General features: G+C 37.9%; 1 protein-coding gene across 1 annotated transcript in view; it reads left to right on the top strand.

The window, feature by feature from the left end:
* Nucleotides 1–24781, top strand: part of LOC126062349 (suppression of tumorigenicity 18 protein) — a 119402-nt gene that overhangs the window by 74933 nt on the left and 19688 nt on the right. Inside the window, exons 13-15 of the mRNA XM_049859831.1 lie at nt 1597–1712; nt 23106–23168; nt 23938–24006. Coding sequence (XP_049715788.1) covers nt 1597–1712; nt 23106–23168; nt 23938–24006 — 248 coding nt within the window. The remainder of the gene's footprint in view (nt 1–1596; nt 1713–23105; nt 23169–23937; nt 24007–24781) is intronic.

Here is a 24781-nt window from a genome sequence, read left to right on the forward strand (position 1 = left end):
TGTCAACAGCAAAACAATGGCTCTTCCACACTGAGGCAATATCGGAGGTAGCATTTATCTCTACTTTCCAAAAGAAATTTATAAATTAAAGTGAAAAATACTATGCAGGGAAATGCAGATATCACTAAATGGAGTGGGTGGTATTACTATCAGGTGTAAGGCCTTAAAGTCAGGAATTGTTTCATTTCAGCCATTTACGGTCATCAAACTTTAAAAAGTTAAGAGTTGTTTGTCTACTTTAGAGCTGATGGAAGCACCATTAAAATAGCACTTTTCTTTCTGTCCTAGAATGCAACTATTATCAAGCTCATGTTTCTTTATTTTTAAATGGTGTATTATTATCTGCTACTATTTTTAAACATTTATCAGTAAAATGAAATGGTACACTGAATACTATAAATAATATGAAGAAAGAAATTGTACTGAACCAGTATTATTAATTTCATCTGGATACATGATACTTGAGATAATTTACTACATGTGTTTAGGCCAAATATTTAGAATTTTTCTTTGGTTGGAAAAATCCAGGGATTTTGTTTTTCCCTTTGATTTTGAATGTAGACTTAGCATTATTAAAATGTAACATTTTTTATATCCATTTGATTCAATTGATATTTACCTGGATAATACAAAATAGTTTATTCACCCTAAATAGGTCAGTATTTTCAAGAATAAGAAGAGTTACACTGGTTTTAATATTAAATCCAGAAAGTATTATTATTTACTGGATATAAGCTTAATGATGAAAGCAAGCTAGTTGTGTAATTTAGGAAAGCCATCATGAATTTTCTTCACTATGTCACGTGGTAAATAAATAACTCGATTAGGGACTCTACCTTATGTAATCAAGATCCGTATTAAACTTAAAAGAAAGTACAAAATTAATAATATTCAACAAGAAATTCCATTCAATGAAAAAAAGCCTTAAAAGATATCAATTTAGCAAAAGAGGTAAGTTCAGAAAAACAGTAAGGAATGTAAGAAAAGAAGCAATTATCCAAATACATCAAACAAAAGCCTAAATAATTTGGCCTCAGCTATTATTAAAACAAATAATTTAGGTCTTAATTATTTCTATATCAGAAAGGGCATTCTGCTGACCTAAACTTATGTATTTCATTTCTATTTAAAAACATTATTAATTTTTACAATATTTCTTTTGTTGCACCGAAGACTGTTGTATATATAAAGAACTACTTCTATGTTATTAAAGAAGCATTCATGGAGCAATAAAACTTGAAGTATATTGAAATATTAACTTGATCACACAGCTCAAGAAATGCCTTTGTAGGTATAGTTGCCAAAATGTGAACTTTCTGAAAGTGCCCCCATCAATTATTTCTCATTCTTCGCTGATGAAAAAAGGGTCTGTAACAGTCAGGACATGGCTTTATATTCATCATCTGGTTTATTTCTCATAGGAATTTTTTTTATTTCATCTCCATTTTGCAGATGGTTAAGCTCAGGCCCACAGAGTTAATTCAGCCAAGTTCTTCAACCAAAACTCACATCCATCTCCAGCAACTTAAAATCTACTTGTTTCTCAGGGTTATCTAATGCCCTCTTGTGCTTCTGTCATTTTTGTTTTTTTTCCAGAAAGACTCAGTAAGCTCTCCAGAAAATTTAGAGGAAAAAAAGTTTACTGGCGAGGCCTCTATACCAAGTCCCAAACCCAAGCTCCATGCAAGAGATCTCAAAAAAGAATTGATCACGTAAGTGTTATTCAGTGACATACCCTGTCAGATTCTGAAATTAAGAGGCTCAATTTCATAATTTTGGATAATAGTACCATGTGTAATGATCTCATGCTAAGAGAACTGACTAATTAGAACTAATCAATCTAGTTTGTTAAAACACAGTATAGTGTCTATCAAAAGATGAATGGATAAACAAAGCATGGAACATACATACAATGAAATATTATTCAATCTTAAAGAAAAATGGAGTTCTGACACATGCTAAGACATGGATGAACCTTAAAAACACTATACTGAGTGAAATAAGTCAGACACAAAAGGACAAATATTGCATGATCCCACTTATATTAAATATCTAGAGTAAGCAAATGCATAGAGACAAAAGTATATTAGGGGTTACCAGGTGCTGGGAGAAGGGGAGAAAAGGGAATCACTGCTCAAAGGCATGGAGTTTCTGTAGGGGATGATGAAAACCATTAGGAAAAGGGTAGTGGTGATGGTAGCATAACATGGTGAATATAATTAATGCCACTGAAATGGTTAAAATGGTAAAATTTTTAATTATTTTTGTTGTTGAGAATACAGACAGCAGAACATACACTAATTCAACAATTTCTACATATACAACTCAGTGACCATGTACAATTCAGTGACATTGGTTACATTCTTGTTGTACAACCATTCTCACCCTCCTCTTCAGAGTTGTTCCTCCCACATTAAAATAAATTCACTGCTCCTTAAGTTTCCTATCTAATCTTTCAAGTTGCTGCTGTCAGTTTGATCCCATATAGATAGATCTTAAAAGAACACAATGCCCAAGACAGAAATTCTTCACTAGTTAAGCTCCTTGGAAACAATGGGTTAGTTAAGCTAAAGAATTGTTTGGCTTTAAGAAGACTTCGGGGGATATTTTTGGTTTAAATTTGAAGATTATCTCAGGGAAATCGTTTCAGGGGTTCATCCAGCCACCATGGCTCCAGAAATTCTGGATTTCATGAGAATTTGAAATTTTGTTCTGTATCCACCTCCCCCCCACCCCCTTTGAATTAGGAGATTCTTCTATAGAATCTTAGATCAAAACGTTCAGTAGTGGTAGCCAGGCATCATCCAGTTCTTCTGGTCTCATGGCAAAGGAAGCAGCTGTTCATGGAGGCAATTACACTCACATTCCATTTTCTCCTTCTATTCCTGACTTTCCTTCTTCCTCTGTTGCTCCAGGCAAATAGAGACCAATTGTTGTACCATGGATGGCTACTTGCAAGTTTTTAAGACCCCAGGCACTACACAATGAACTAGGAGTTAGAACATAAGCACTAAACATATTATCAGGCCAATTAACTGGCATGTCCCATGAAACCATGACTCTAAACCTCCAAACCAAGGAATCATGAGATGTTTGGTTGCACATAAGCAGCCTCAGCAACCACCCTTTTTTTTTTTCCCCACTATATCCATCACACTTTTGTCAATTCACTTTTTACAGATGTACAGCCAATTGACAGCAATTACATTAATTGGTTTGCAACCTTGCACTTAATGTGTGATTTTTCATCACTATAAACTGAAACTTAATATGCCGTAAACAATAACCCCCCTTTCCCCCTCCCTCCTGCCCCTGGAAACCACTGATATACCTTGGTCTCTATACATTTGTCTGTTCATGTCTTTTTATACAAGTGAGGTAATACAAAATTTGTCCTTTTGTGATTGACTTATGTCACTCAGCATAACGCCTTCAAGCTCCATCCATATTATAGCATGTGTCAAGACCTCATTTCTCTTACTGGATGAGTAGTATGCCATTGTATTTACGTACCAAATTTTGTGTATCTATTCATTTGTTGATGGGCGTTTAGGTTGTTTCCACCTTTTGGCTATTGTGAATGATGCTGTAAGGAGCATTGGTGTACAAGTATCTGTTCAAGTCTCTCCTTTCAAGTCTTTTGGGTATATACCTAGGATGGGAATTGCTGGGTTACGTGGTAGTTCTATTTTTAGTTTTTTGAGGAATTGCCACACTGTTTTCCACGGAGGCTGTACCATTTTGCATTTCCACCAACAATGGATAAGGGTTCCAATTTCCCTACATCCTTGCCAATCTTCCTTCCTTCCTTCCTTCTTTCTGCCTTTCTTTCTCTTTCTCTCTTTCACTCTGTCTGTCTTTCTTTTTTAATCTTAGCCATCCTAGTTGGAGTGAAATGATGTCTCATCGTGGTTTTGATTTGCATCTCTCTTATGGCTAATGATGTTGGTTTTTGGTTATGTTTTTGGTGTCCTTTTGAATGTCTTCTTTGGTGAAATGTCTGTTCAAGTCCTTTGCCCATTTTATGATTAGTTTATTTGTCTTTTTGTTGTTAAGTGGTTGAAGTTTTATATATATTTTGGTTGTTAGATTCTTATCAGATAGATGGTTTCTGAAAAGATATTCTCATAATCAGTAGCTTGTCTTTTCACTTTTTTGGTAAAGTCTTTTGACAAACAAAATTTTTAGTTTTCATGCGGTCCCATTTATTTTGTCTTTTGCTGTTTGTGCTTCTGTTACTATATTAGATAATCTATTGTTAAAAGCAAGTCCCAACAGCCTTGCCCCCCTGCATTTTCTTCTATGAATTTTATGGTTTTAGTTTTCACATTTAGATCTTTAATCCATTTTGAATTTATTTTTGTGTATGTTGTGAGGCATGTTTCCTGTTTCTGCATGTGGAAATCCAATTTTTCCAGTACCATATATTAAACAGACTCTTCTTTCCACATGGAATAGACTTAGCACCTTTGTCAAAAATCAGTTGATCATAGATATGTGGATTTATTTTTTAGACTCTTAATTCTATTTCATTGGTATATGTCTATTGTTATACCAGTACCAAGATGTTTTGATTACTGTAGCTGTATAATCTGTTTTAAAATCAGGAAGTGTGAGCTCTCCTACTTTGTTCTTCTCTTTCAACATTGCTTTAACTATTTGGCTTCTCTTGCCATTCCATATAAAGTTGAGGGTTGGTTTTTTCATTTCCATAAAGAAGACTTGGAATTTTGATAGGGATTATCTTGAATCTATAGATCACTTTGGGTAGTATTGACATCTTACCAATATTAAGTCTTCCTATTTTATCCATGATCATGGAACATCTTTCCATTTATTGAAGCTTTCTTTAATCTCTTTCAACAGTGTTCTATAATTTTCATTGTATATGTCTTTTACATCCCTGGTTAAATTTATTCCTAGGTATTTTATTCTCATAGGTGTTATTATAAATGTAATTGTCTCACTAATTCCCCTTTTTGATTTTTCACTGCTGGTGTATAGAAACCCAACTGATTTTTTGTTGTTGACCTTGTACCCTGCATTTTTGCTAAAATCCTGTGATAGCCCTAGAAGCTTTCTTGCAGACTCTTTGGGATTTTCTATATATGGGATCATGTCATGCATGTATGCATAGAGATAATTTTAGTTCTTCTTTTCCAATGCAGTTCCATTTTATTTCTTTTCTTGTCTTATCGCTCCGGCTAAGACTTCTAATACAATATTCAATAGAAGTGATAAGAGCAGAGACACTTCTCTTATACCTGATTTTAAGGAGAAAGCTTTCAATCTTTCTCCAGTAACTATAATGTTGGCTTTACATATATGCCTTTAATCATATTGAGGAACTTCCCTTCTATTCCATTCTCCTTGAGGCTGTTCACCAATGAAGGATGTTGGATTTTGTCAAATGTTCTTTCTGCATCCATAGAGATAATCATGTGGTTCTTTTCCCTTGTTCTATCAATGTGGTGTGTAGAATGATTTTCTAGTGTTGAATAATCCCTGCATTCCTGGAATAAATCCCACCTGATCATGTTGTATGACTTTTTTTTTAATATGCTATTGGATTCTGTTCTTTTGTTGAGTATTTTAGCATCTATTTTCATAAGGGATATGTCCTGTAGTTTTCTTTTCTTCTGGCATCTGCTTTCTTTTGATATCAGGGCCATATTTGCTCCATAGAATGAATTAAGGAATATTCCCTCCTTCTCTATCTTTTGGAAGAGTTTAAACAGGATTGGTGTCAATTCTTCTCTAGTTAATTATTTGGTAGAATTTCCCAAATAAATTCATCTCGTCTAGGACTTTTCTTTCTTTCTTTTTTGTTGGGAGGTTTTTGTTCACAAATTCAATCTCTTCACTTGTTATGGGTATATTGAGATGTTATACTCCCTCTTGAGTCAGTTTGTGCAGGTTGTATGCTTCTAAGAATTTTTTCATTTCATCTAGGATATCCAATTTGTTGCCATACAGTTATTGAAAATATTCTGTCATAATTCTCTTTATTTCTATCAGGTCACTTGTAATGTCTCCTCTTTCATTTCATATTTTGGTTATTTGCACTTATTTGTCTTTATTTCTTTGTTGGTCTAGCTAAAAGTTAGTCAATTTTATTGAACTCTTCAAAGAACCAACTCCTGGTTTTACTGATTCTCTCTATTGTCTTTTGTTGTTGTTGTTCTCCATTTTATTTATTTCTGCTCTGATCTTTGTCATTTCCTCTTTTCTGGTATTTTTATGCTTAGTTTGCTCTTCTCTTTTTAGTTCCTCAAGTCGTAGAGTTAGGCCGTTGATTTGAGATCTTCCTTCTTTTTTCATGTAGGCCTTTGTTGCTATAAGTTTCCCTCTGAGTATCACCATCACTGAATCTCATAAGTTTTGGTACATTGTGTTTCATTTTCATTTGATGCTAAGAAATTTGTCTTTTCTCTTTTGATTTCTTCCTTGAGCCATTGGTAATTTAATAGTGTGCTATTTAATTTCCATATGTTTGTGTATTTTCTAGGTTTTTTTCTGCTATCCATTTCTAGCTTCACTCCGTTGTGGTCAGAGAAAATACTTTGTATGATTTCAATCTTTTTAAACTTATTGAGACTTGTTATCTAACATGTGGTCTATACTGGAAAATGATCCATGTGCACTGGAGTAGAATGTATATTTTGCTGTTGTTGTGAGGCATGTACTGAACATCTGTTAAGTCTAGTTGATTTATAGTGTCATTTAGATCCTCTGTTTCCTTGTTGATCTTCTTTCTAGATGTTCTGTCCAATATTAAAAGTGGTGTATGGAAGTCTCCGACTATTACTGAAGTGCTATTTCTTCCTTCAATTCTATCAGTGTTTATATGGTTAGGTGCTCTGATGTTGGATGAATATATACTTACTATTGTTAATTCTTGTTGATAAATTGACCCTTTTATCACTATATAATGTCCTTTATTTTTTGTAACAGATTTGTCTTAAAATCTACTTTGTCTGATATTAAGATTGCCGCTCCAGCTCTTTTGGTTACTATTTGCATGGAATTTTTTTTTCCCGTCCTTTCATTTTCCACCTGTTTGTGCCCTTGAGTTTAAGGTGTGCTTCTTGTAAAGAGCATGTAGGTGGGTCATGTTTTTTGGGTTGTTTTGTTTTTTAATTCATTTTGCCACTATTTGCCGCTTGATTGGAGCATTTAGTCCATTTACATTCACTGTAATCACCAATAAGAAGTGACTTGCTTCTGCTGTTTTGCTATTTGCTTTTGATGTGTCTTAAACCTTCTTTGTCTTTGTCCTTTACTACTGTCTGCTGTTGTATTTTGTTGGTTTATTTTAGCAAGCCCTTTTGGTTCCCTTTTCCTTTTGTTTTGTGTATGCTTTTTAGATATTTTCGTAGCAGTTACCACGAATATTACATTTAACAGCTTGTAATTATAACATTCTAGGATAAGTTGGCACCAACTTAACTTCAGTAATATACAAGAAATTCTATACCTGCTCTAGTCCTCCTCCCTCTCATCTTGCTGTTGTCACTAATTATATCTTTATATTTTATGAAAATGGCAGTTTTTTGTTATATATAGATTTTATATGTTATATATATGTATATTTATACATTTTAAAAAAATACAATGTAAAATAAAACAACTAGCAATGTTTATGCTCTGACCGGAAGTTTCAACCTACGATCCAGTGTCTCCAGAGTATACAAGGGTGGGCTTTGGGGAATCTTCAAGAAAGTTTATGAAAAGTGTTATTTGGTTAAGAGAGTTATGGTTTTCATTCTCAAAGAGTTCTACAGCTCAGAAAAGTTTAGAGAGCTGGCACCAACTGTAGCATTCTATAAAACAGCTATCAGTTCTGATTTGGGAGGCTGGGAGCACTAAGCAGGTGGCATGGCTTCCTGGGGCAGCATGGAGAGAGAAGGGAGAATGGGCAGTGCAGGGATGGGGGCAAGGATGCATGGAGGATACGGAGTTAGGACAGTGTGAGGGTGTATGTGAGATATGCTGGGTCACAGAGGAGGTAACAGAGTCAGAAAAAGTGAAGCCAGATGACCTGAAACATGAAGTAATCTGAGTCCTTTCCAGGAAAAGCGTTTGCAGAATTACTCTGCAGCCCACTCTATCTTAATTTTGATTTAAGAGGGTCTGTGTGTGTGTGGGTGGGTTTTTTTCGTGGGTGTGTGTCTCGGATGGTCTGTTACTTATGGGAGAAGGAAGTCAGACTCACTCAGCGTGGTTAGAAAACAAGTAGAATTTAGCACTCGCGGGTCCCAAAGAGGAAACTACAACACACCTGCACAAAGCACAATAATTTGGAACTGTAGGAGAGGGCTTATGCGTGGCAAGTGGGGAGAAGGGGGACACATCTCAGGTTTAGCATGCACTGAGGACTTATTTGTTTAAAATTTGTAATGCATTAGTACTGTAAAAGGAAGAAGTTTTTATCACAGAGAATCAGACAGGACATGGCCAGGAGGGGCAAGGAGTAACTGCTGTTAAGAAAGTGGTTTACACAACAGCAATGAGATCTCTCTATTACAGGAGACCATATAGGGCATGTCTGGGAGAGTCAATAGGAGCCCATAACTGTTGAGAGACTATGTAACAAAATGGGAACAGCCGTGTCAGAAACAGGGTGAAACGACGAGGGGGAATTAGTGGATACCGAGAGGGCAAACCATGTAAGACACAAATTGTCCTCATGACACATGGCACTGGAGGTGTCAGAGCTGAGGAGGTCACCTACAATCTGCTGTAGAGACCTAACCAAGATGATTGCCATGGGAGTTAGAAGCTGAGAAATTTAAGACGTGGCATTTAATAACATCAAATGCCACTGAAAATTCAAGGGGGTTAACCCAGAAGGGACTGAACACAGCTTGGGGAAAACAGGTCCTATAACATACTGGACGCCGCAGATAGAGGGGGTGCAAAGGCAAGGAAGGACACTGGGTGGGAAGGCCCAAAGCCAAGTGTGTGTGTGCAGGTAAAAATGGGAGTGTCACCACTCAGTCCCTTTATTAATATTAGTAGAGATGGTAGATTTAGCACCAGTTCACATACTCTGATTTCTTTTCTTTTTTTTTTAACCCTGGAGATCCCTACTGTGGGTTGTCGTAATTTATATTCTGGTTCACACAACTTCCTTAGGGATGTGAGTGTCAATCCCAGTTATCACCAGGACAAAAGCTTCTGCTCCCTCAGCAGGTTCCAGCCAAGCTGGGCAGGAGATGTTGGGTAGACATCACATGGTAAGGGGGAACACAAGGGGATTCCAGGCTAGGGCGTGGCATGAGCAAAAAGGAGGTAGGCACTGGGCTGTTTTGCATTTACATCCTCAGCAAGTAGCATAGTCCTGGCTGGGATGTGTTTAGTATGAATGAGTGACATTCAAGAAAAAGTTTTCCATATATAAATGATTAAATAGAAATTAAGTATTTTCATAAAAGTGGATATTTAAAGCTGCCTGCTAATGAGAGTTTCCAGGAAAGGGTAACCAGTGCCTGTACCCTCTCTTCTGTATCTCTCAGCCTAAGATATGTTTACATTTTTCCAATAATAATAATAAAAAAAATCTCCTGACCTCACTTCCACATTCCTCTTCTTCCTTTAGCAGCTGAACTCCTCAAGAAAGTCCTCTATCCTGTGTGACTTCAACTTCTCTCCTCCCTTCTCTGCTCTACCCTTTCCAGCAGGCTGTGACCTCCTCCCCCCACCCCACCAAAGCTGCTCTTTTGAGGTTCCCAGTGCCATCTCCCTTGCTCAACCTGGATGTTACTCCTGGAGCCTCATCCTACTGGACCTAACAGCAAGACTCGACACATCACCATTTCCTCCTTAGTGTACCTCCAACTCTACACCTGGCTTCCAGGTCACTGCACCTCCAGATGTTTCTCCCACCTCCTCAACATTCCTTCTTAGACTCATCCGCAGAACCTGGGGATTGGCATACCTCAGCACTCAGCCCTGGAACCCTGTCTCTTGTCTGTTTACACTCACTCATTTTGTCTCTTAAAAGCATCAATGTGCTGAGGAGTCTTAATGGGATATTCTCAGTTCTCACCTCTCAATTGAACTCCACACCCACAACCAAACAGCCCACAAGGGCAAGGAGCCTGGGCCATGCCCCAAGACCCTGCCTTTCTCTCACCTTCAGCCACCTGTGTTCCTTCCTATTCTCCCAAGCACACCAGGAACACTCCTGCCTCAGAGCCTGACAGTAGCTGCTCCCTCTGTCTCCGATGCTCTTCCACTCATACCTCTATGGCTCCACTGATAACTGCATGTGCTGTCCTCATCTTCTTCATCAGGTCACTCAAATGTCACCTACCACAGAGGTCTTCCTGTTTCTTTTTGCAGCCTCCCCCCTCCTCCAGCCTGATACTCCTATCTCCCTTTCCAGACACTGTTTCCTCTAGCACGTATCACCATTTAACATGCTCAGGCATTTTGCTTCACCTAAACTCTCTATCATCTGCTTCTCCCACTAGGATGGAGGCTCCAGGGGGCAGAGATCTTTTTCTTTCATCTATTTTATCCTCCACCATGTCAATACCTTTGATGTATATTATTTACTATGCTGATTCTTATTTCTCTAGCTACATGGAAAATGATTTAGGGGTAGGAAACATGTCCCAAGTGCTGATGCTAAGTGCCTTGCCTCACACATAGTAGGTGTTCATCCAGTTGTTGCTAGTCCAGCATCAGTTTGCTATACTAGCATGTGAATTACTTTTTAAATAAGCTTAGACTTTATATTCTTAAGGATTTTAAAAATTACTGGTTTGAATATTATGCTCCCTTCAGAGCTGAATATTCCTTGGGCCTCAGTGGCTGAACCAGTGTGATGGACTGGTACCAAACATACTACGGACAGACCCATGGCCGTCAAGTCAATTCTGACTCATAGCAATCCTAAACGACAGAGTAGAACTGCCCTATAGGGTTTCCAAGGAACGGCTGGTGGATTCGAACTGCTGAACTTTTAGTTAGCAGTCAAACTCTTAACCACTGTGCCAAACATACTAGTTTCTGAACAAGTTTCTTTCCAAGAAGTCATTTTTTCAGACACACTTATTCCCACATGGGGCTGCTAGTCAAATTTCTAAACAAAAAAGTTTAAATTCCTTTCTGCTTGTTATTTTGAACACCTTCAAAAATGGCAACATTTTATCCTTTGAACATAAAAAAAAAATAGATGGATGGAAATTATGAAAAATCATTCCAAGCTAAATGCAGTGTAAAAGATAGATAATTAACGCCTAACATCATTTGGGGGCAAAAAAATGAAGTGTGACTACTTTGTGATGGGGCCACTTCTTAGAGAGAGGCATTTGATGCAAAGGCAAATACAAAAGAGGGGGGTTGTGGAAAGATTGTAAAGAATTGTTGGAATGTAATCACGAATTCCTAAGAAGTTAGCTCTCTAAGAGACCTCATGGCTCACAGCTAGTGTTGCAGGCAGTCTGGGTGCTTTGATGGCTATCACTTATTTGAACGTATCTGTTCAAGTATATTTGTTTTGTAAAAGTCTTATTACCTTAGTTTTACTCTGTCCTTATTGCCTTCTGCCTTATGCCTGGAAGGGAAATGTATCTTAATTGCTTATCAAAAATTGTTTGGTTAGAATTGTATGGTATATAAATAAATAAATATATATATGTCATTGATTAGCTGGACTTTGCTTGGATTATCCTAGAATTTACTTTTTTATATGGTTAGGTTCCAAAGACCAGGTTGTTATGTGAAAATCGGCATTATGCAAAAATGGAGGATGACTACATCAGATCACAAAATGGAGGATGACTACATCAGTACATAACTTCCAAATTACATCATTATGTAACGACCAAATTACATCATTACATAACTGCCAAACCACTTGAGACTCATGGCCCAGCCAAGTTGACACATAACCTTCACCATCACAGACCAGTGTTCTCTCGCCTCACACCTTGGCATTTTTTACTGCCAGACATGTGTCATTAGTGCACAAAATAATCAGATAGTAGACTTTTTACTATTGTTATAAATGCAGAATGTTCCAACTGGTATCGGCCCATGTTATTATGTAACATTTTTCTCTGCAGAATTGGAAATAAAGCCAGCTATCAGAATCAGAATCTTAATCAAAAACTTTTCGCACTTCAATCCCGCCTCCCATGCTTTCTGTATTCCTTGAGCTTTTTATAACACCAAATTAAAAAAAAAAACCTAATAGTTAAATACATAATTTCATATTATATTTCCTATGTAATTTATAGTTGACCAGTTTGAGAATCATTGGCACTTCTTTGCCTCTCCCGGCAATATTGTTGCTGTTATTAGGTGCCGTCCAATCAGTTTCCACTCATAGCAGCCCAATTTACAGCAGAATGAAACACTGCCCAACCCTGAGTCATCCTCATAATCCTTATTATGCTTGGGCCCATTGTTGCAGCCACTGTGTCAATACATCTCATTGACCCTCTACTTTACCAAGCATGATATCCTTCTCTGGGAACTGGTCCCTCCTGAAAACGTGTCCAAAGCGTGTGAGATGAAGCCTCCCCATCCTCGCTTCTAAGGAGTATTCTGGCTGTACTTCTTCCAAAACAGATTTGTTCCTTCTTCCGGCAGCCCATGGTATATTTAATATTCTTCACCAACACCGTAATATAAAGGCATCAGTTTTTCTTTGATCTTCCTTATTCATTGTCAGGATTCTGCATGCATATGAGGTGATTGAAAATACCATGGCTTGGGTCAGGCACACCTTAGTCCTTAAAGTGACATCTTCACTTTTTAACACTTTAAAGAGGGTTTTTGCATCAGGTTTGCCCAATGCAATATGTCATTTGATTTCTTTTTTGTTGTTGTTGTTAATACCATAATTTTTTTTTAATCGTACATTAGATGAAGGTTTACAGAACAAACTAGTTTCCTATTAAACAGTTAGGACCCATATTGTTTTATAACATTGGTTAAAAACCCCACGACATGTCAACACACTCCCTTCTTGACCTTGGGTTCCCTATTACCAGCTTTCTTGTTCCTTTCTGCCTTCTAGTCTTTGCCCCTGGGCTGTTATTCTCTTGTAGTCTTATTTTATGGGCCAGTCTAATCTTTGCTTAAAGGGTGAACCTTGGGAATGACTTTATTACTGACTTAAAAGGGGGGCCATACTCTCGTGGTTTCTCCAGTCTCTCTCAGGCCAGTAAGTCTGGCCTTTTTGTGAGTTAGAATTTTGTTCTACATTTTTCTCCAGCTCTGTCTGGGACCCTCTGTTGTGATCCCTGTCAGAGCAGCCAGTGGTGGTAGCCAGGCACCATCCAGCTGTACTGGACTCAGTCTGGTGGAGGCCGTGGTAGATATGGTCCCTTAGTCCTTTGGACTAATATTTCCCTCGTATGTTTAGTTTTCATCACTCTTCCTTGCTCCCAAAGGGGTAAGACCAGTGGAGTATCTTAGATGGCTGCTCACAGGCTTTTAAGACCCCAGACACTACGCACCATAGTAGAATGTAAAACATTTTCTTTATAAACTATCTTGTACCAAATGAGCTAGATTTTCCCCAGACCATGGTCCCCACAGCCCTCAGCTCAGCAATTCGGTCCCTCAGAGAGTTTATGGAATTTCCTTGACCTTGCCTTGGAGCTTCCTTGATCTGGCCTTGGTCAAGTTGTGCCAGCTTCCCCAGTATTGTGTACTTGCTTACCCTTCACCAAAGTTAGCACTTACTTGTTGTCTGTTTAATGTTTTTCCATCCCCACCTCTCCCTTCCCTCATAACCATCAAAAAATTGTTTCTTTTTGCGTGTAAACCTACTCCTGAGTTTTTACAGTAGTGGTCTCATACAATATTTGCCCTTTTGTGATTGACTTATTTCACTCAACATAAAGTGCTCCAGATTCATGCATGTTATGAGATCTTTGCAGGCTCATCATTGTTCTTTATCGATGTGTAATACTCCATTGTGCGTATGTACCAGAGTTTGTTTATCCATTCATCTGTTGATGGGCATCTAGGTTGTTTCCATCTTTTTGGTATTGTGAACAATGCTGCAATGAACACAGTGTGCATATGCCTATTCGTGTGATGACTTTGATTTCTCTAGGATATAATTCTAGGAGTGAGATTGCTGGATCACATGGTATTTCTATTTCTAGATTTCTAAGGAAGAGCCATATCATTTTCCAAAATGGTTGTATCATTTTGCATTCCCACCAGCAGTGCATAAGAGTCCCGATCTCTTCACAGCCTCTCCAACATTTGTTATTTCCTGATTTTTGGTTCATGCCAGTAATCCCAGATCTCATTGTCCTTTCGATTTGCGTTTCTCTAATGGCTACTGATATCGAGCATTTCCTCTTGTGTCTGTTGGCCTCTTTGATGTCTTTGGTGAAGTGTCTGTTCAATTCCTTTGCCCATTTTTTAATTGGATTATTTGTCTTTTTATTATAGAGGTGTTGGATTTTCCTGTAGATTTTAGAGATTAGACCTTTGTCTGATTTGCAATACCCAAAAATTTTTCCCGGTCCCTAGGTTCTCTTTTTACTCTTTTGGTGAAGTCTTTTGATGAGCATAAGTGTTTAATTTTTAGAAGACCCCAGTTATCTAGCTTATCTTCTGGAGTTTGTGTGCTGTTGGTTATGGTTTGTATCCTGTTAATGCCATGTATCAGGGCCTCTAGCATTTGATCTTATTTTTTCTTCTATGAACTTCATGTCATTCGGCTTTATATTTAGGTCTTTGATCCATTTTGAATTAGTTTTTGTATATGGTGTGAGGTACGGATCCTGTTTCATTTTTTTGCAGATGGGCATCCAGTTTTGCCAGAACCATTTCTTAAAAAGACTGTCTTTTCTTCATTTGATGGACTTTGGGCCATTGTCGAAGATTGGGTGGCTGTAGGTGGATAGATTTATATCCGGGTTCTCAATTCTGTTCCATTGGTTAAGATACCTGTAGTTGTACCAGTACCAGTCTGTTTTGACGACCGTAGCTGTATGGTAGGTTCTGAAGTCAGGTAGTATGAGTCCTCCTACTTTCTTCTTCTTCTTCAATAGGTTTTACTTATCTGGGGATTCTTCCCTTTCCAAATAAAGTTAATGATTATTTTTTCCATCTTTTGGAAGAATGTTGTTGGTATTTGGATAGTGATTGCATTGTGTTTGTAAATTGCTGTGGGTAGAATTGTCATTTTAGCAAAGTTGAGTGTACCTATCCATGAACATGGTATGTTTTTCCATTTATGTAGATCTCTTTTGGTTTCTTGCAGTAGTGTTTTGTAGTTTTCTTCTTATAGGTCTTTTACATCCCTGGTTAGATTTATTCCTAAGTTTTTAGTTTGTTTGTTTTTAGGGGCTCTTGTAAGTGGGATTGTTTTCCTGATTTCCTTTTCATTGTTCTTTTTATTGGTGTATAGAAATCTACCCAATTTTTTAATGTTTATCTTGTATCCTGCTGCTCTGCTGAATCATTCTATTAGTTTTCTTGTGGAGTGCTGGGTTTTCTATGTATAGTATCATATCATCCACAAATAGGGACAGTTTAACTTCTTTTTTACCAATTTGGATGCCCTTTATTTCTTTTTCTTGCCTTATTGCTATAGCTAACACTTCTGGCACAAAGTTAAGTAGGAGTGGTGATAAAGGACATCCTTGTCTTGTTTCTATTCTCAAGGGGAATGGTTTTCAGCCTCTCTCCATTAAGAATGATGCTGACTGTTGATTTTGTATAGATGCCTTTTATTATGTTGAGAAATTTTCCTTCTAAACCTGTTTTATTGAGAGTTTTTATCAGGAATCGGTGTTGGACTTTGTGGAATGTCTTTTCTGCATTGATTGAGATGATCTTGTTATTCTTTTCTTTCCTTTTATTCATGTGGTGGATTACATTGATTGATTTTCTAATGTAGACACATCCTTGCTTACCTGGTGTGAATCCTACTTGGTCATGGTGTAGTGTTTTTTAGATATGATGCTGAATTCTATTGGCTAGAATTTTGTTGAGAATTTTTGCATCTATATTTGTGACAGTTATCGGAATGTAATTTTCTCTTTTTGTGGTGTCTTTACCTAGTTTTGGTATCAGGGTTATGCTGCCTTCATAGAATGAGTTTAAAAGTGTCACTTTCTTTTCTATATTCTGATATAGTTTGAGAAGTACTGGTGTAAGTTCTTCTCTGAATGTTTGGTAGAATTCTCCAGTGAAGCCATCTGGACCAGGGCTTTTTGTTGTTGTTGTTGGTATTTTTTTTTTTTTTTTTTTTGATTACCTTTTAAATCTCTTCTCTTGTTATGGGTCTGTTCAGATTTTCAACATCATTTTGTGTTAGCTTGGGTAGCTGTTGTGTTTCTAGAAATTTGTCCATTTCCTCTGGGTTTTTTAATTTGTTGGAAAATAGACTTTCATAATACTCCATTATGATCCTTTTTATTTCAGTTGGGTTTGTTGTAATGTCTCCCATTTCATTTCTTACTTGGGTTATTGGCTTCCTCTCCTGTTTTTCTTTTGTTAGTTTGGTCAGTGGTTTGTTGATTTTGTTGATCCTTTCAAAGAACCAACTTTTGGTTTTGTTGATTCTTTCTATAGTTTTTCTAGCCTTTATTTCATTTAGTTCTGCTCTGGTCTTTATTATTTCCTTTCTTCTGGTGGCTGTGGGCTTGCGTTTTTTTTTTTTTTTTTTTTTTTTGCTGTTCTCTATTTGTTCAAGTTGTGTAGCTAATGCTTTGATTTTATTCCTTTCTTCTTTTTTGATGTGTGCATTTATTGCTATAAATTGGTCTCTGAGGACTGCCTTTGCTGTGTCCCAAAGTTTTGGTATGCTGTGCTTTCAATCTAAGTTGATTCTAGGGATTTTTTTTTTTTACTTCATCTCTGATGTCTTCTGTTACCCAGTGGTTTTTAAGCGGGGTGTTATTCAGTTTCCATGTAATTGATTTTTTTTTCCCCTGTTCTTCATGTTGTTAATTTCTACTTTGATGGCGTTGTGGTCAGAAAAGATACTTTGTATTATCTCAGTGTTTTCCATTTTGTTGAGGGTTGTTCTGTGGCCTAAGATGTGTTCTATTCTGGAGAATGTTTCATATGCATTGGAAAAGAATGTGTACTTTGCAGCTGTTGGGTGGAGTGTTCTGTATATGTCTATGAGGTCAAGTTGGCTGACTGTGCCCTTTAGTTCTTCTGTACCTTTGTTGAGTTTCTTTCTAAATGTTCTGTCCTTTATGGAGAGTGATGTGTTGAAGTCTCCTACTGTTATTAGGGAAATGTCGATTTCCATTTTCAGTGCTGTTGGAGTTTGTTTTTTGTATTTTGGAGCCCTGTCATTGGGTGGGTAGATGTTTATTATGGCTATGTCTTCATAATGGGTTGTCCCTTTAATCATTATATAGTGCCTTTCTTTGTCTTTTATGATGGATTTTGTTTTAAATCCTGTTTTATCTGAGATTAGTATTGCCACTTTTGCTATTTTTTGGTAGCTGTTTGCTTGATATATTTTTTTCCATCCTTTGATTTTTTAATAGATTTATGTCTTTGTTTCTAAGGCATGACTCTTATAGATAGCATATTGATGGTTCCAGTTTTTTTTTTTTTTAATCCATTCTGTCACTCTCTGTCTCTCCATATGTGTGTTTAGGTCATTTACATTCAGTATAATTATTGATAGGTGTGACTTTATTGCTGTCATTTTGTAGTTTTTGTGTGTGTGTGTGTGTGTGTGTGTGGTGCCGACACTTTCTTTGTTCCTTTTACTCTCCTGTGCTGGATTCCTATTGTTTGTGGATTTTTATTTGTTTGTTTGTTTCTATTGTTTGTGTAGATTTTGTATATACTGAGACATTATGTTTTTCTTTCTTATCTTGATGAGTAGGTTTGTTAACTTTCTTTGTGGTTACCTTAAAATTTACCCATATCTTCCTAGGTTTGAACCACTCTATTATTACTTGGTATCACCTAGCTTTCCTCTCCATTAGAAAGTTCTACACCTACACCATTTATTCCCTCTTTTATTATTCTGACATTGTTGTCACTTACAGATTAAACTCTCCAGTTCCCTGTCACAATTATTTTGGTTTTGAATAGTCCTTGAGAGTGTATTTCCTAAGTTGGTATCTGGCGGGTATGATCTTGCATCCTAGATTCAGGCTGTGGTCTGATGTTGTTTGTTCTCAAACCAAAGGACTCCTTTTAATAATTCTTGTAAGTTTGGTTGGTTTTTACATATTCCTTTAATTTCTGTTTATCTGGAAATATCCTAATTTCACCATCATATTTGAATGAGAGTTTTGCAGGATATGTTATTCTCGGTTGGCAATTATTTTCTTTCAAGGTTTTATATATGTCATCACATTGCCTTCTTGCCTGCATGGTTTCTGCCTAATAATCACAAATTAGTATTACTGTTTCTCCTCTGTATGTAACTTTCCGTGTTTCTTGAGCTGCTCTCAGGATTCTTTCTTTGTCTTTCGTTCTGGTGAGTGTGATTATGATATGCCTTGGTGATTTTCTTTTGGGGTCTATCTTATATGGGGTTTGTTGAGCTTCTTGATGGTCAGTTTTTCATCTTTCATGATATTAGGGAAGTTTTCTGTCAGAAATTCTTCAACAATCCTGTTTTCCGGTTTCTCCCCCTGTTCTGGGACTCCAATCACACACAAATTTTTGCTTCTCATTGTATCCCACGTAATTCTTAGGGTTTCTCCATTTTTTTCCATTCTTTTTTGATTTTTTCCTAAAACAAAGTTGTCTACAAGTATTTATCTTCAATTCACTGATCCTGTCTTCCAATGTTTTAAACCTGCTCCTCAGCCCTTCTGTGACACTGTCCATTTCTGAAATCTTGTTGTTTATCTTTTGGATTTCTACTTGTTCTTTTTGAATAATTTCTAGTTGTGAATTTATTTTGCCATTTTGTTCCTGTATTATTTTCCTGAATTCTTCGCTTTTTTTTTAACTGTACTTTCCATCAATTTGTCTGCCTTTTCCATGAATCTGTCTATTTTTTCCTCATTTTTTGTCTGCTTTTTGCTTCAACTCTTGGGTAGCTTTGAGTATTAGAGATCTGAATTTCCTATCAGGTAGTTTTAGTGCCTTTTCTTCTACTGAAATTCATCGGATGTTTTATTTTGGATCCCTACTGGAACCATCCTCTTCTGTGTTTTTTATGTTTTGATATTGTCTGTTGTCTTCAGGACATTCAGTCTTTATTTTCTTCATTTATTGATTGCAAATTTGTTTTTTTCATCCTGCTTTTTTGTTTTACTTGGTTATGTCTGAGCAGGCAGGCTGTCTGTTCTTTGTTGTTTGCTTGTCTGTAGGTGCAATACTTTTTACCTTCTTGTCCAATGGGCAGGGCCAGTTGCTCAGCTATGGTGCAGCAGGGCAGGTCCAGCTGAAGGTGAGGGGCTGGGATGCATTTTTTGTGGCACGTACTAGGGCCAATGGGGTGAGACAGGAATTAGTGCCAGGCAGGTTCTGGTAGGCTGTGCCTGTGCTGCTCGGGGGTGTGATGTTCAGTGGATGGTGCAAGGAGGCAAGAAGGAGCAGGGAGGTTCTGATTGTGGAGCTAAGCGTGAGTATGGGAAAGAAGAGAGAGAGGAGAGAGAAACAGGGACTAAAAACAAACAAACAAAAAGAGTGCTAAGGGTGCTTGCCATTGGAGTGGAAAGATGAGAAACCAAGAAATGGAGAAAAACAAAAAGAAAAAAGTATACAAAAATAGGTAAAAAAAAAAAAAAAAAAAGAAAGAAAGAAAGAAAGAAAAAGGAAAGAGAAGCCCCCAGGGATCCCATTGGTGTGGCTGCAAAGACCAGGGAAGTGGCCTCCAGGGCAGGCAGTACATCCTGGCTAGAAGGGGCTCCCAGGCTGCTAAAAGAAAACAAACAAAACAAAAAAGGAAATGCCCCCAGGGATCCCACCAACATGGCTGCCCCACTGGGGAAGTGGCCTCCCAGACTGCACAGTACTGCCTGGCAAGAAGAGATCCCCAAGCCTCAAAAAGAAAAAGAAAACAAACAAACAAACAAAACAAAAAAAAGACCCCAGGGATCCCACCAGCATGGCAGTGTGATCCCGAGAAGCAGTTCCCCAGCCGAGCAGCACTTCACAGCCTTTCAAGAAGAAGCAAAGCTGGCACATGGAGCCAGCTTTCTGAGAGAAAGGAGGGCAAGGTGGTGAAATGCAGGGAGGAAAACAAAATAAGCCAAATAAGCAACACTAGCAGCAAATGGCACTGATGGAGCCGGCCAATGTGGGCAGGGTGAATCAAGCGGCGTGGGATGGGAGCCGGTCCCTCCTGGCCAAGAGACTGCAGCTTGTGGGAAGTGGTGGAGGTAGAGCCAGGGGGAGAAGAATAAGAGGAAAAGGGAGAAGGATAAGGGAAAGCATATATCGTTGGTTACTGGGTATTCTGTCTCCTGCTGGGAGCTCCATGAAACTGCTTTCCCATCCTCCCTGTCTGCTGATCTCCAATGCGGGTGAGGCAAGTCCAAGCAACATGGACCCTGTACTTCCCTGCCAGCTGAGCAACTGCAGCCAGCTAGCAAGCTGTATAGGCTGAGCAGGGGGGAGAAGGATGGGGAATGGGAAAGCATATATCGCTGGTTACTGGATGCTCTTTCTCCTGCTTTCTCGCACACACTGTCCACCAATCTCCAACAGGAGTCCAAGACGGTGAATCCGTGCTGCGTTAGCTGACTGGGAACTCTGCATGTATCTCTCCTAGCTCTCTCTTCTCTGTCAGTTTCTTATACCAGTCAGCGCTTGGCTAAGTTCTTTATTTCTTAATTTGATGCCCAGAGTTCCAGGATTGACATTTGTCTCTGTTTTACTTAGCTTTTCAGGTCTTTGCCGCGGAGAGATGGTGTGGTGCTTCTGTCTATAGCACCATGTTGGCTCCGCCTCCTCACTTGATTTCTTGATTGCTGTTTTCCATGGGCACCAATTGTGCAATATTAACAGGTGTAATGTAAAGGAGCAACTGTTAAGCACTCCGTTGCTAACTGAAAGTTCGGCTATTTGAAACCACTCAGAGGTTCCTTGGGAGAAAGACCTGACAATTTGCTTCTGGAAAGACTACAGCCAAGAAAACCGTACGGAGCAGTTCTGCTCCGTCACATAGGGTTGCTATGAGTCAAAAATCAATTCAGCAGTACCTAACAACAATTTTTTAAAAAGGAGTAAAAATTACATAAAGTAGATGCAATCTAATCTGACAAGCTAGGTGGCGATATATTTCCAAAGTGAGACTGACCAGTTGAATAAAACGCAGTGGCTGCCGCAATGGGCTTAAACATAACAGTGACTGTGAGGATGGCACAGGAACGGCAGTGTTTCGTTCTGTTGTACATAGGGTCACTATGAGTCAGAACTGACTTGAAGGCACTTAACAACCAACTCACTCTATTGAATACTCAAGTTGTATAACGTTCAGAAAGATTGTTTCTCCATTCAGTGGGTGAAAGGTACTTGCAAGATAACTCTGCTCAAATATTAATCACTATTAACATTTTCTTTATTATTTACATAGATGATAGATCGATAGATTGATAGACCGATAGATCGATCGATAGATGATAGATTGATAGAAGATAGATAGTTGATAGATAGATAGATAGTTGATAGATGGATGGATGGATGGATGGATGGATGGATGGATGGATGGATGGATGGATGGATGATAGATAGATAGACAGATGGATGGTGGGTAGGTAGGTAGACAGGTAGATAGGTAGGTAGATAGATTCCAACTTTCCTTTATGATACCCAGTCCAGTAAAGTGTGGGGTGACTCAGTTCAGATCAAACCCTGAGAATGACATCTGCTGAGAGATGGAAGTGTTTTGACTCTTATAGATTCTTTGGGTTACCTGAAATCTCTATGATAACCTGGAAATTATTGGAAAGTAGCTCACAGGCTAAAAAATACACTTAAAAACCAAAAAATCTAACTTGTTGCCACTGAATCATTTCTGACTCATGGTGACCCCATGTGTTACAGAAAAGAACTGCTCCATGGGGGTTTCTTAGCTGTAATCTTTGCAGAAGCAGATTGCCAGGCCATTTTTCTGCAGCACCAGTGGGTAGATTCAAACCATCACCCTTTAGGTTAGCAACTGATAGAAAACTGCTTGCGCCACCCAGACTTCTAAAACTATACTAAAAAAGAAAACAAAAACCCATTGCTGTTGAGTCATTCTGACTTGTAGCTACTCTAGAAAATATTGGATGTTGTTAATCTATCCTCAAATTTTCCTTCACGAAATTAAATTCTGTATTCTACATATACAAATAGTCCTTCATTTTAGGCAGGGTGTCAGAGAAAACCTGATGCATGAATGAAGTAACTGATTTTGAGGCCAGGATCAATTGGCTTACTCCAGATGGGCGCCTTGTGAATGGCATCAGAGGAGACTAAGTGACTGAAACCAATGAATCTACTGATTGTAGAAGGGAGACCGCTAATGATAACTACCTTCCTCTATTATGTTTAAACATACATGAAATGCATATGACATGATTAGGTTCTGAGATAAAAGTAAGTGCACCACGTGGACTCTAGTAGAGTGTCTTTTGCAGATGGCCTGGAGGACTCATTGCTTAGGTTAGTTGTGAATTAGCAATGGTTTTGTTGGACTCAAGCTTCAGATGAAATTGATCATGAGATGTCTTAACTAAACTTCTTGCCTATTTTTGTACTCTCAGCAGCTTTCCCACTAAGCTCTCTGTTTACATGTCATCATATGCAGTAGTTTCAAATATTTTGCATGGGTTTATAATATCTTTATAATGTTTGTAATTGAAAAGAAATACAACACAATTCATTGTTGACTGCCAACATCCCTAGCACATACGTTTTAACATCACTTTCCTGCATTATTTGAATCAGAGAATTGGATGTGATATTGAAAACAGGTAACTAAGAGATAATTCATCATGCTATGATTTTACATTTTCTTTTAGCTAGTCCACTGGTTCTTACGTAAACATAAATCCTTAGGTCACCAGCTTCTGTGTATCCTACTCTGTGTTAACCTGTCTTGAAAAGAGAAGCTACCTAGTAACCTATCAGGCAAAGCAAATAATATCCATGACATGCACTCAATTCTAACTATTATTTTTGTTTTATCAAACCAGCTGCCCAACCCCAGGATGCGATGGAAGTGGCCACGTAACAGGAAACTATGCATCTCACCGCAGGTACCTAGTGACCCATTGTTCATCAGCTTGTTCTAACTTTAAATGCTTATTCATTCCAGAAAGATATTATCTGAACCAGGAAATGGAGAGGGGTTAGCTGGGTTTTTTTATTTGTTCTGTTTACCTGAAATAAAGCTAAATTAAATTTTCCATCTTTTCGTTTATGTAGTATAGAAATCATTATTCTGGATCAAAAAGTTTTTCTGATCTTGTAGTTCAGGCTACACACCCAAAATCAGGTTCATCTCCGGGCTCTGGCTTTTTTTTTTAGCTTTAGGACTTATGGAATGAAGCAGGGACATCAGGAAAGGCCTGAGCTGATCATTCATCCTGCAGTTGCTTATCCTTCTAGATAAACAACAAATCAAGGCTTTACAGACTAAATCGTAAAAAAAAAATTCTGCATTGAATCTCTTCACTTTAACTTCTTTACTGATGAGATTTTTTTTCCTTTTGAGGGGGAAACTTTAAAACTTTAAATCATCATCACTCCATGATGGAATGGGAGTGGACTCAGTGTGGGTATCACTGTAACACTGAGTTTTAAAGTTCAGGAGTCTCCTTGATAACAAATCTGAGGTGGAAAGAAATCGCTGAAGTGTCCACAAGTCCAGACAGGTTAAAGCAGCAAAGCCAGGTTCAAAGGAGGTTTCGTTTTTTTTAGTCCACAAACTCTAGTAAATTTGTGTGCTCACAAACTCACAATGACATGAGTCAGATTTGTATAAGTTTATATTGTTTTTTCTTCTTCTTTTTTCCCACCCTTCAGTGTTTCTGGATGCCCTTTAGCAGATAAGACTCTTAAGTCCCTCATGGCTGCTAACTCTCAGGAGCTAAAGTAAGTGTCTGGAAGCCTGGTCAGTGCCCCTGATGCTCTGTGGTTGGGACCATCCTCCTTCGGTCTCAGTGTGGTCACTAAAAATCGGTACATCAAATCTAACTAAATTACGAGACAGACACTCATTCACCAAAAGATTGAAATAACTAAAGCCAAATCACTTTAATTAATTTAGTTTATTTGCTTGCTTTGTGGGGTTTATATTTTGTAATAATTTTCTAAAAGCAATGATGTATAGTTTGTCTTAGTTTCTTGGTGCTGCTATAACAGAAATACCACAAGTAGTTGGCTTTAACTAACAGAAATTCATTTTCTCACACAACAAATTCAGGACACTGGCTCTAGGGGAATGCTCTCTTTGTTTGCTCTGGGGGAAATATCCTTGTGTCTTTCCTTCAGGTTCTCTTCCTAGGTCTCTTGAAGATCTCCATTTGGATCAACTTTTTCCCATTTGTGCTTCCTTGTTTCTGTGCCTAATCTTTTCTTTTGACATCTCAAAAGTGATTGGTTTAAAACATAACCTACATTGAAGTGGCCTCATTAACAAAGAAAACCCTATTTCCAAGTGGAATTATGTCCACAAGTATAGGGGTTAGAACTTACATAATTTGAGGGGACACCATTCAGTCTATAACATAGTTAAACACAATTTTTTTTCTGTTAATTTCAGAATTTATATACTAGATCAGACCTATAAGGGGTCACAAAGCGTTCTCCTCATCTAATTTTAAGAAAGCTGCATAATATTTTACCTTTGGGCATTTTGGACCATAAA

The sequence above is a fragment of the Elephas maximus genome, chromosome 19 (genome assembly GCF_024166365.1).
Source record: "Elephas maximus indicus isolate mEleMax1 chromosome 19, mEleMax1 primary haplotype, whole genome shotgun sequence".
In the NCBI taxonomy this organism is placed as follows: Eukaryota; Metazoa; Chordata; class Mammalia; order Proboscidea; family Elephantidae; genus Elephas; species Elephas maximus.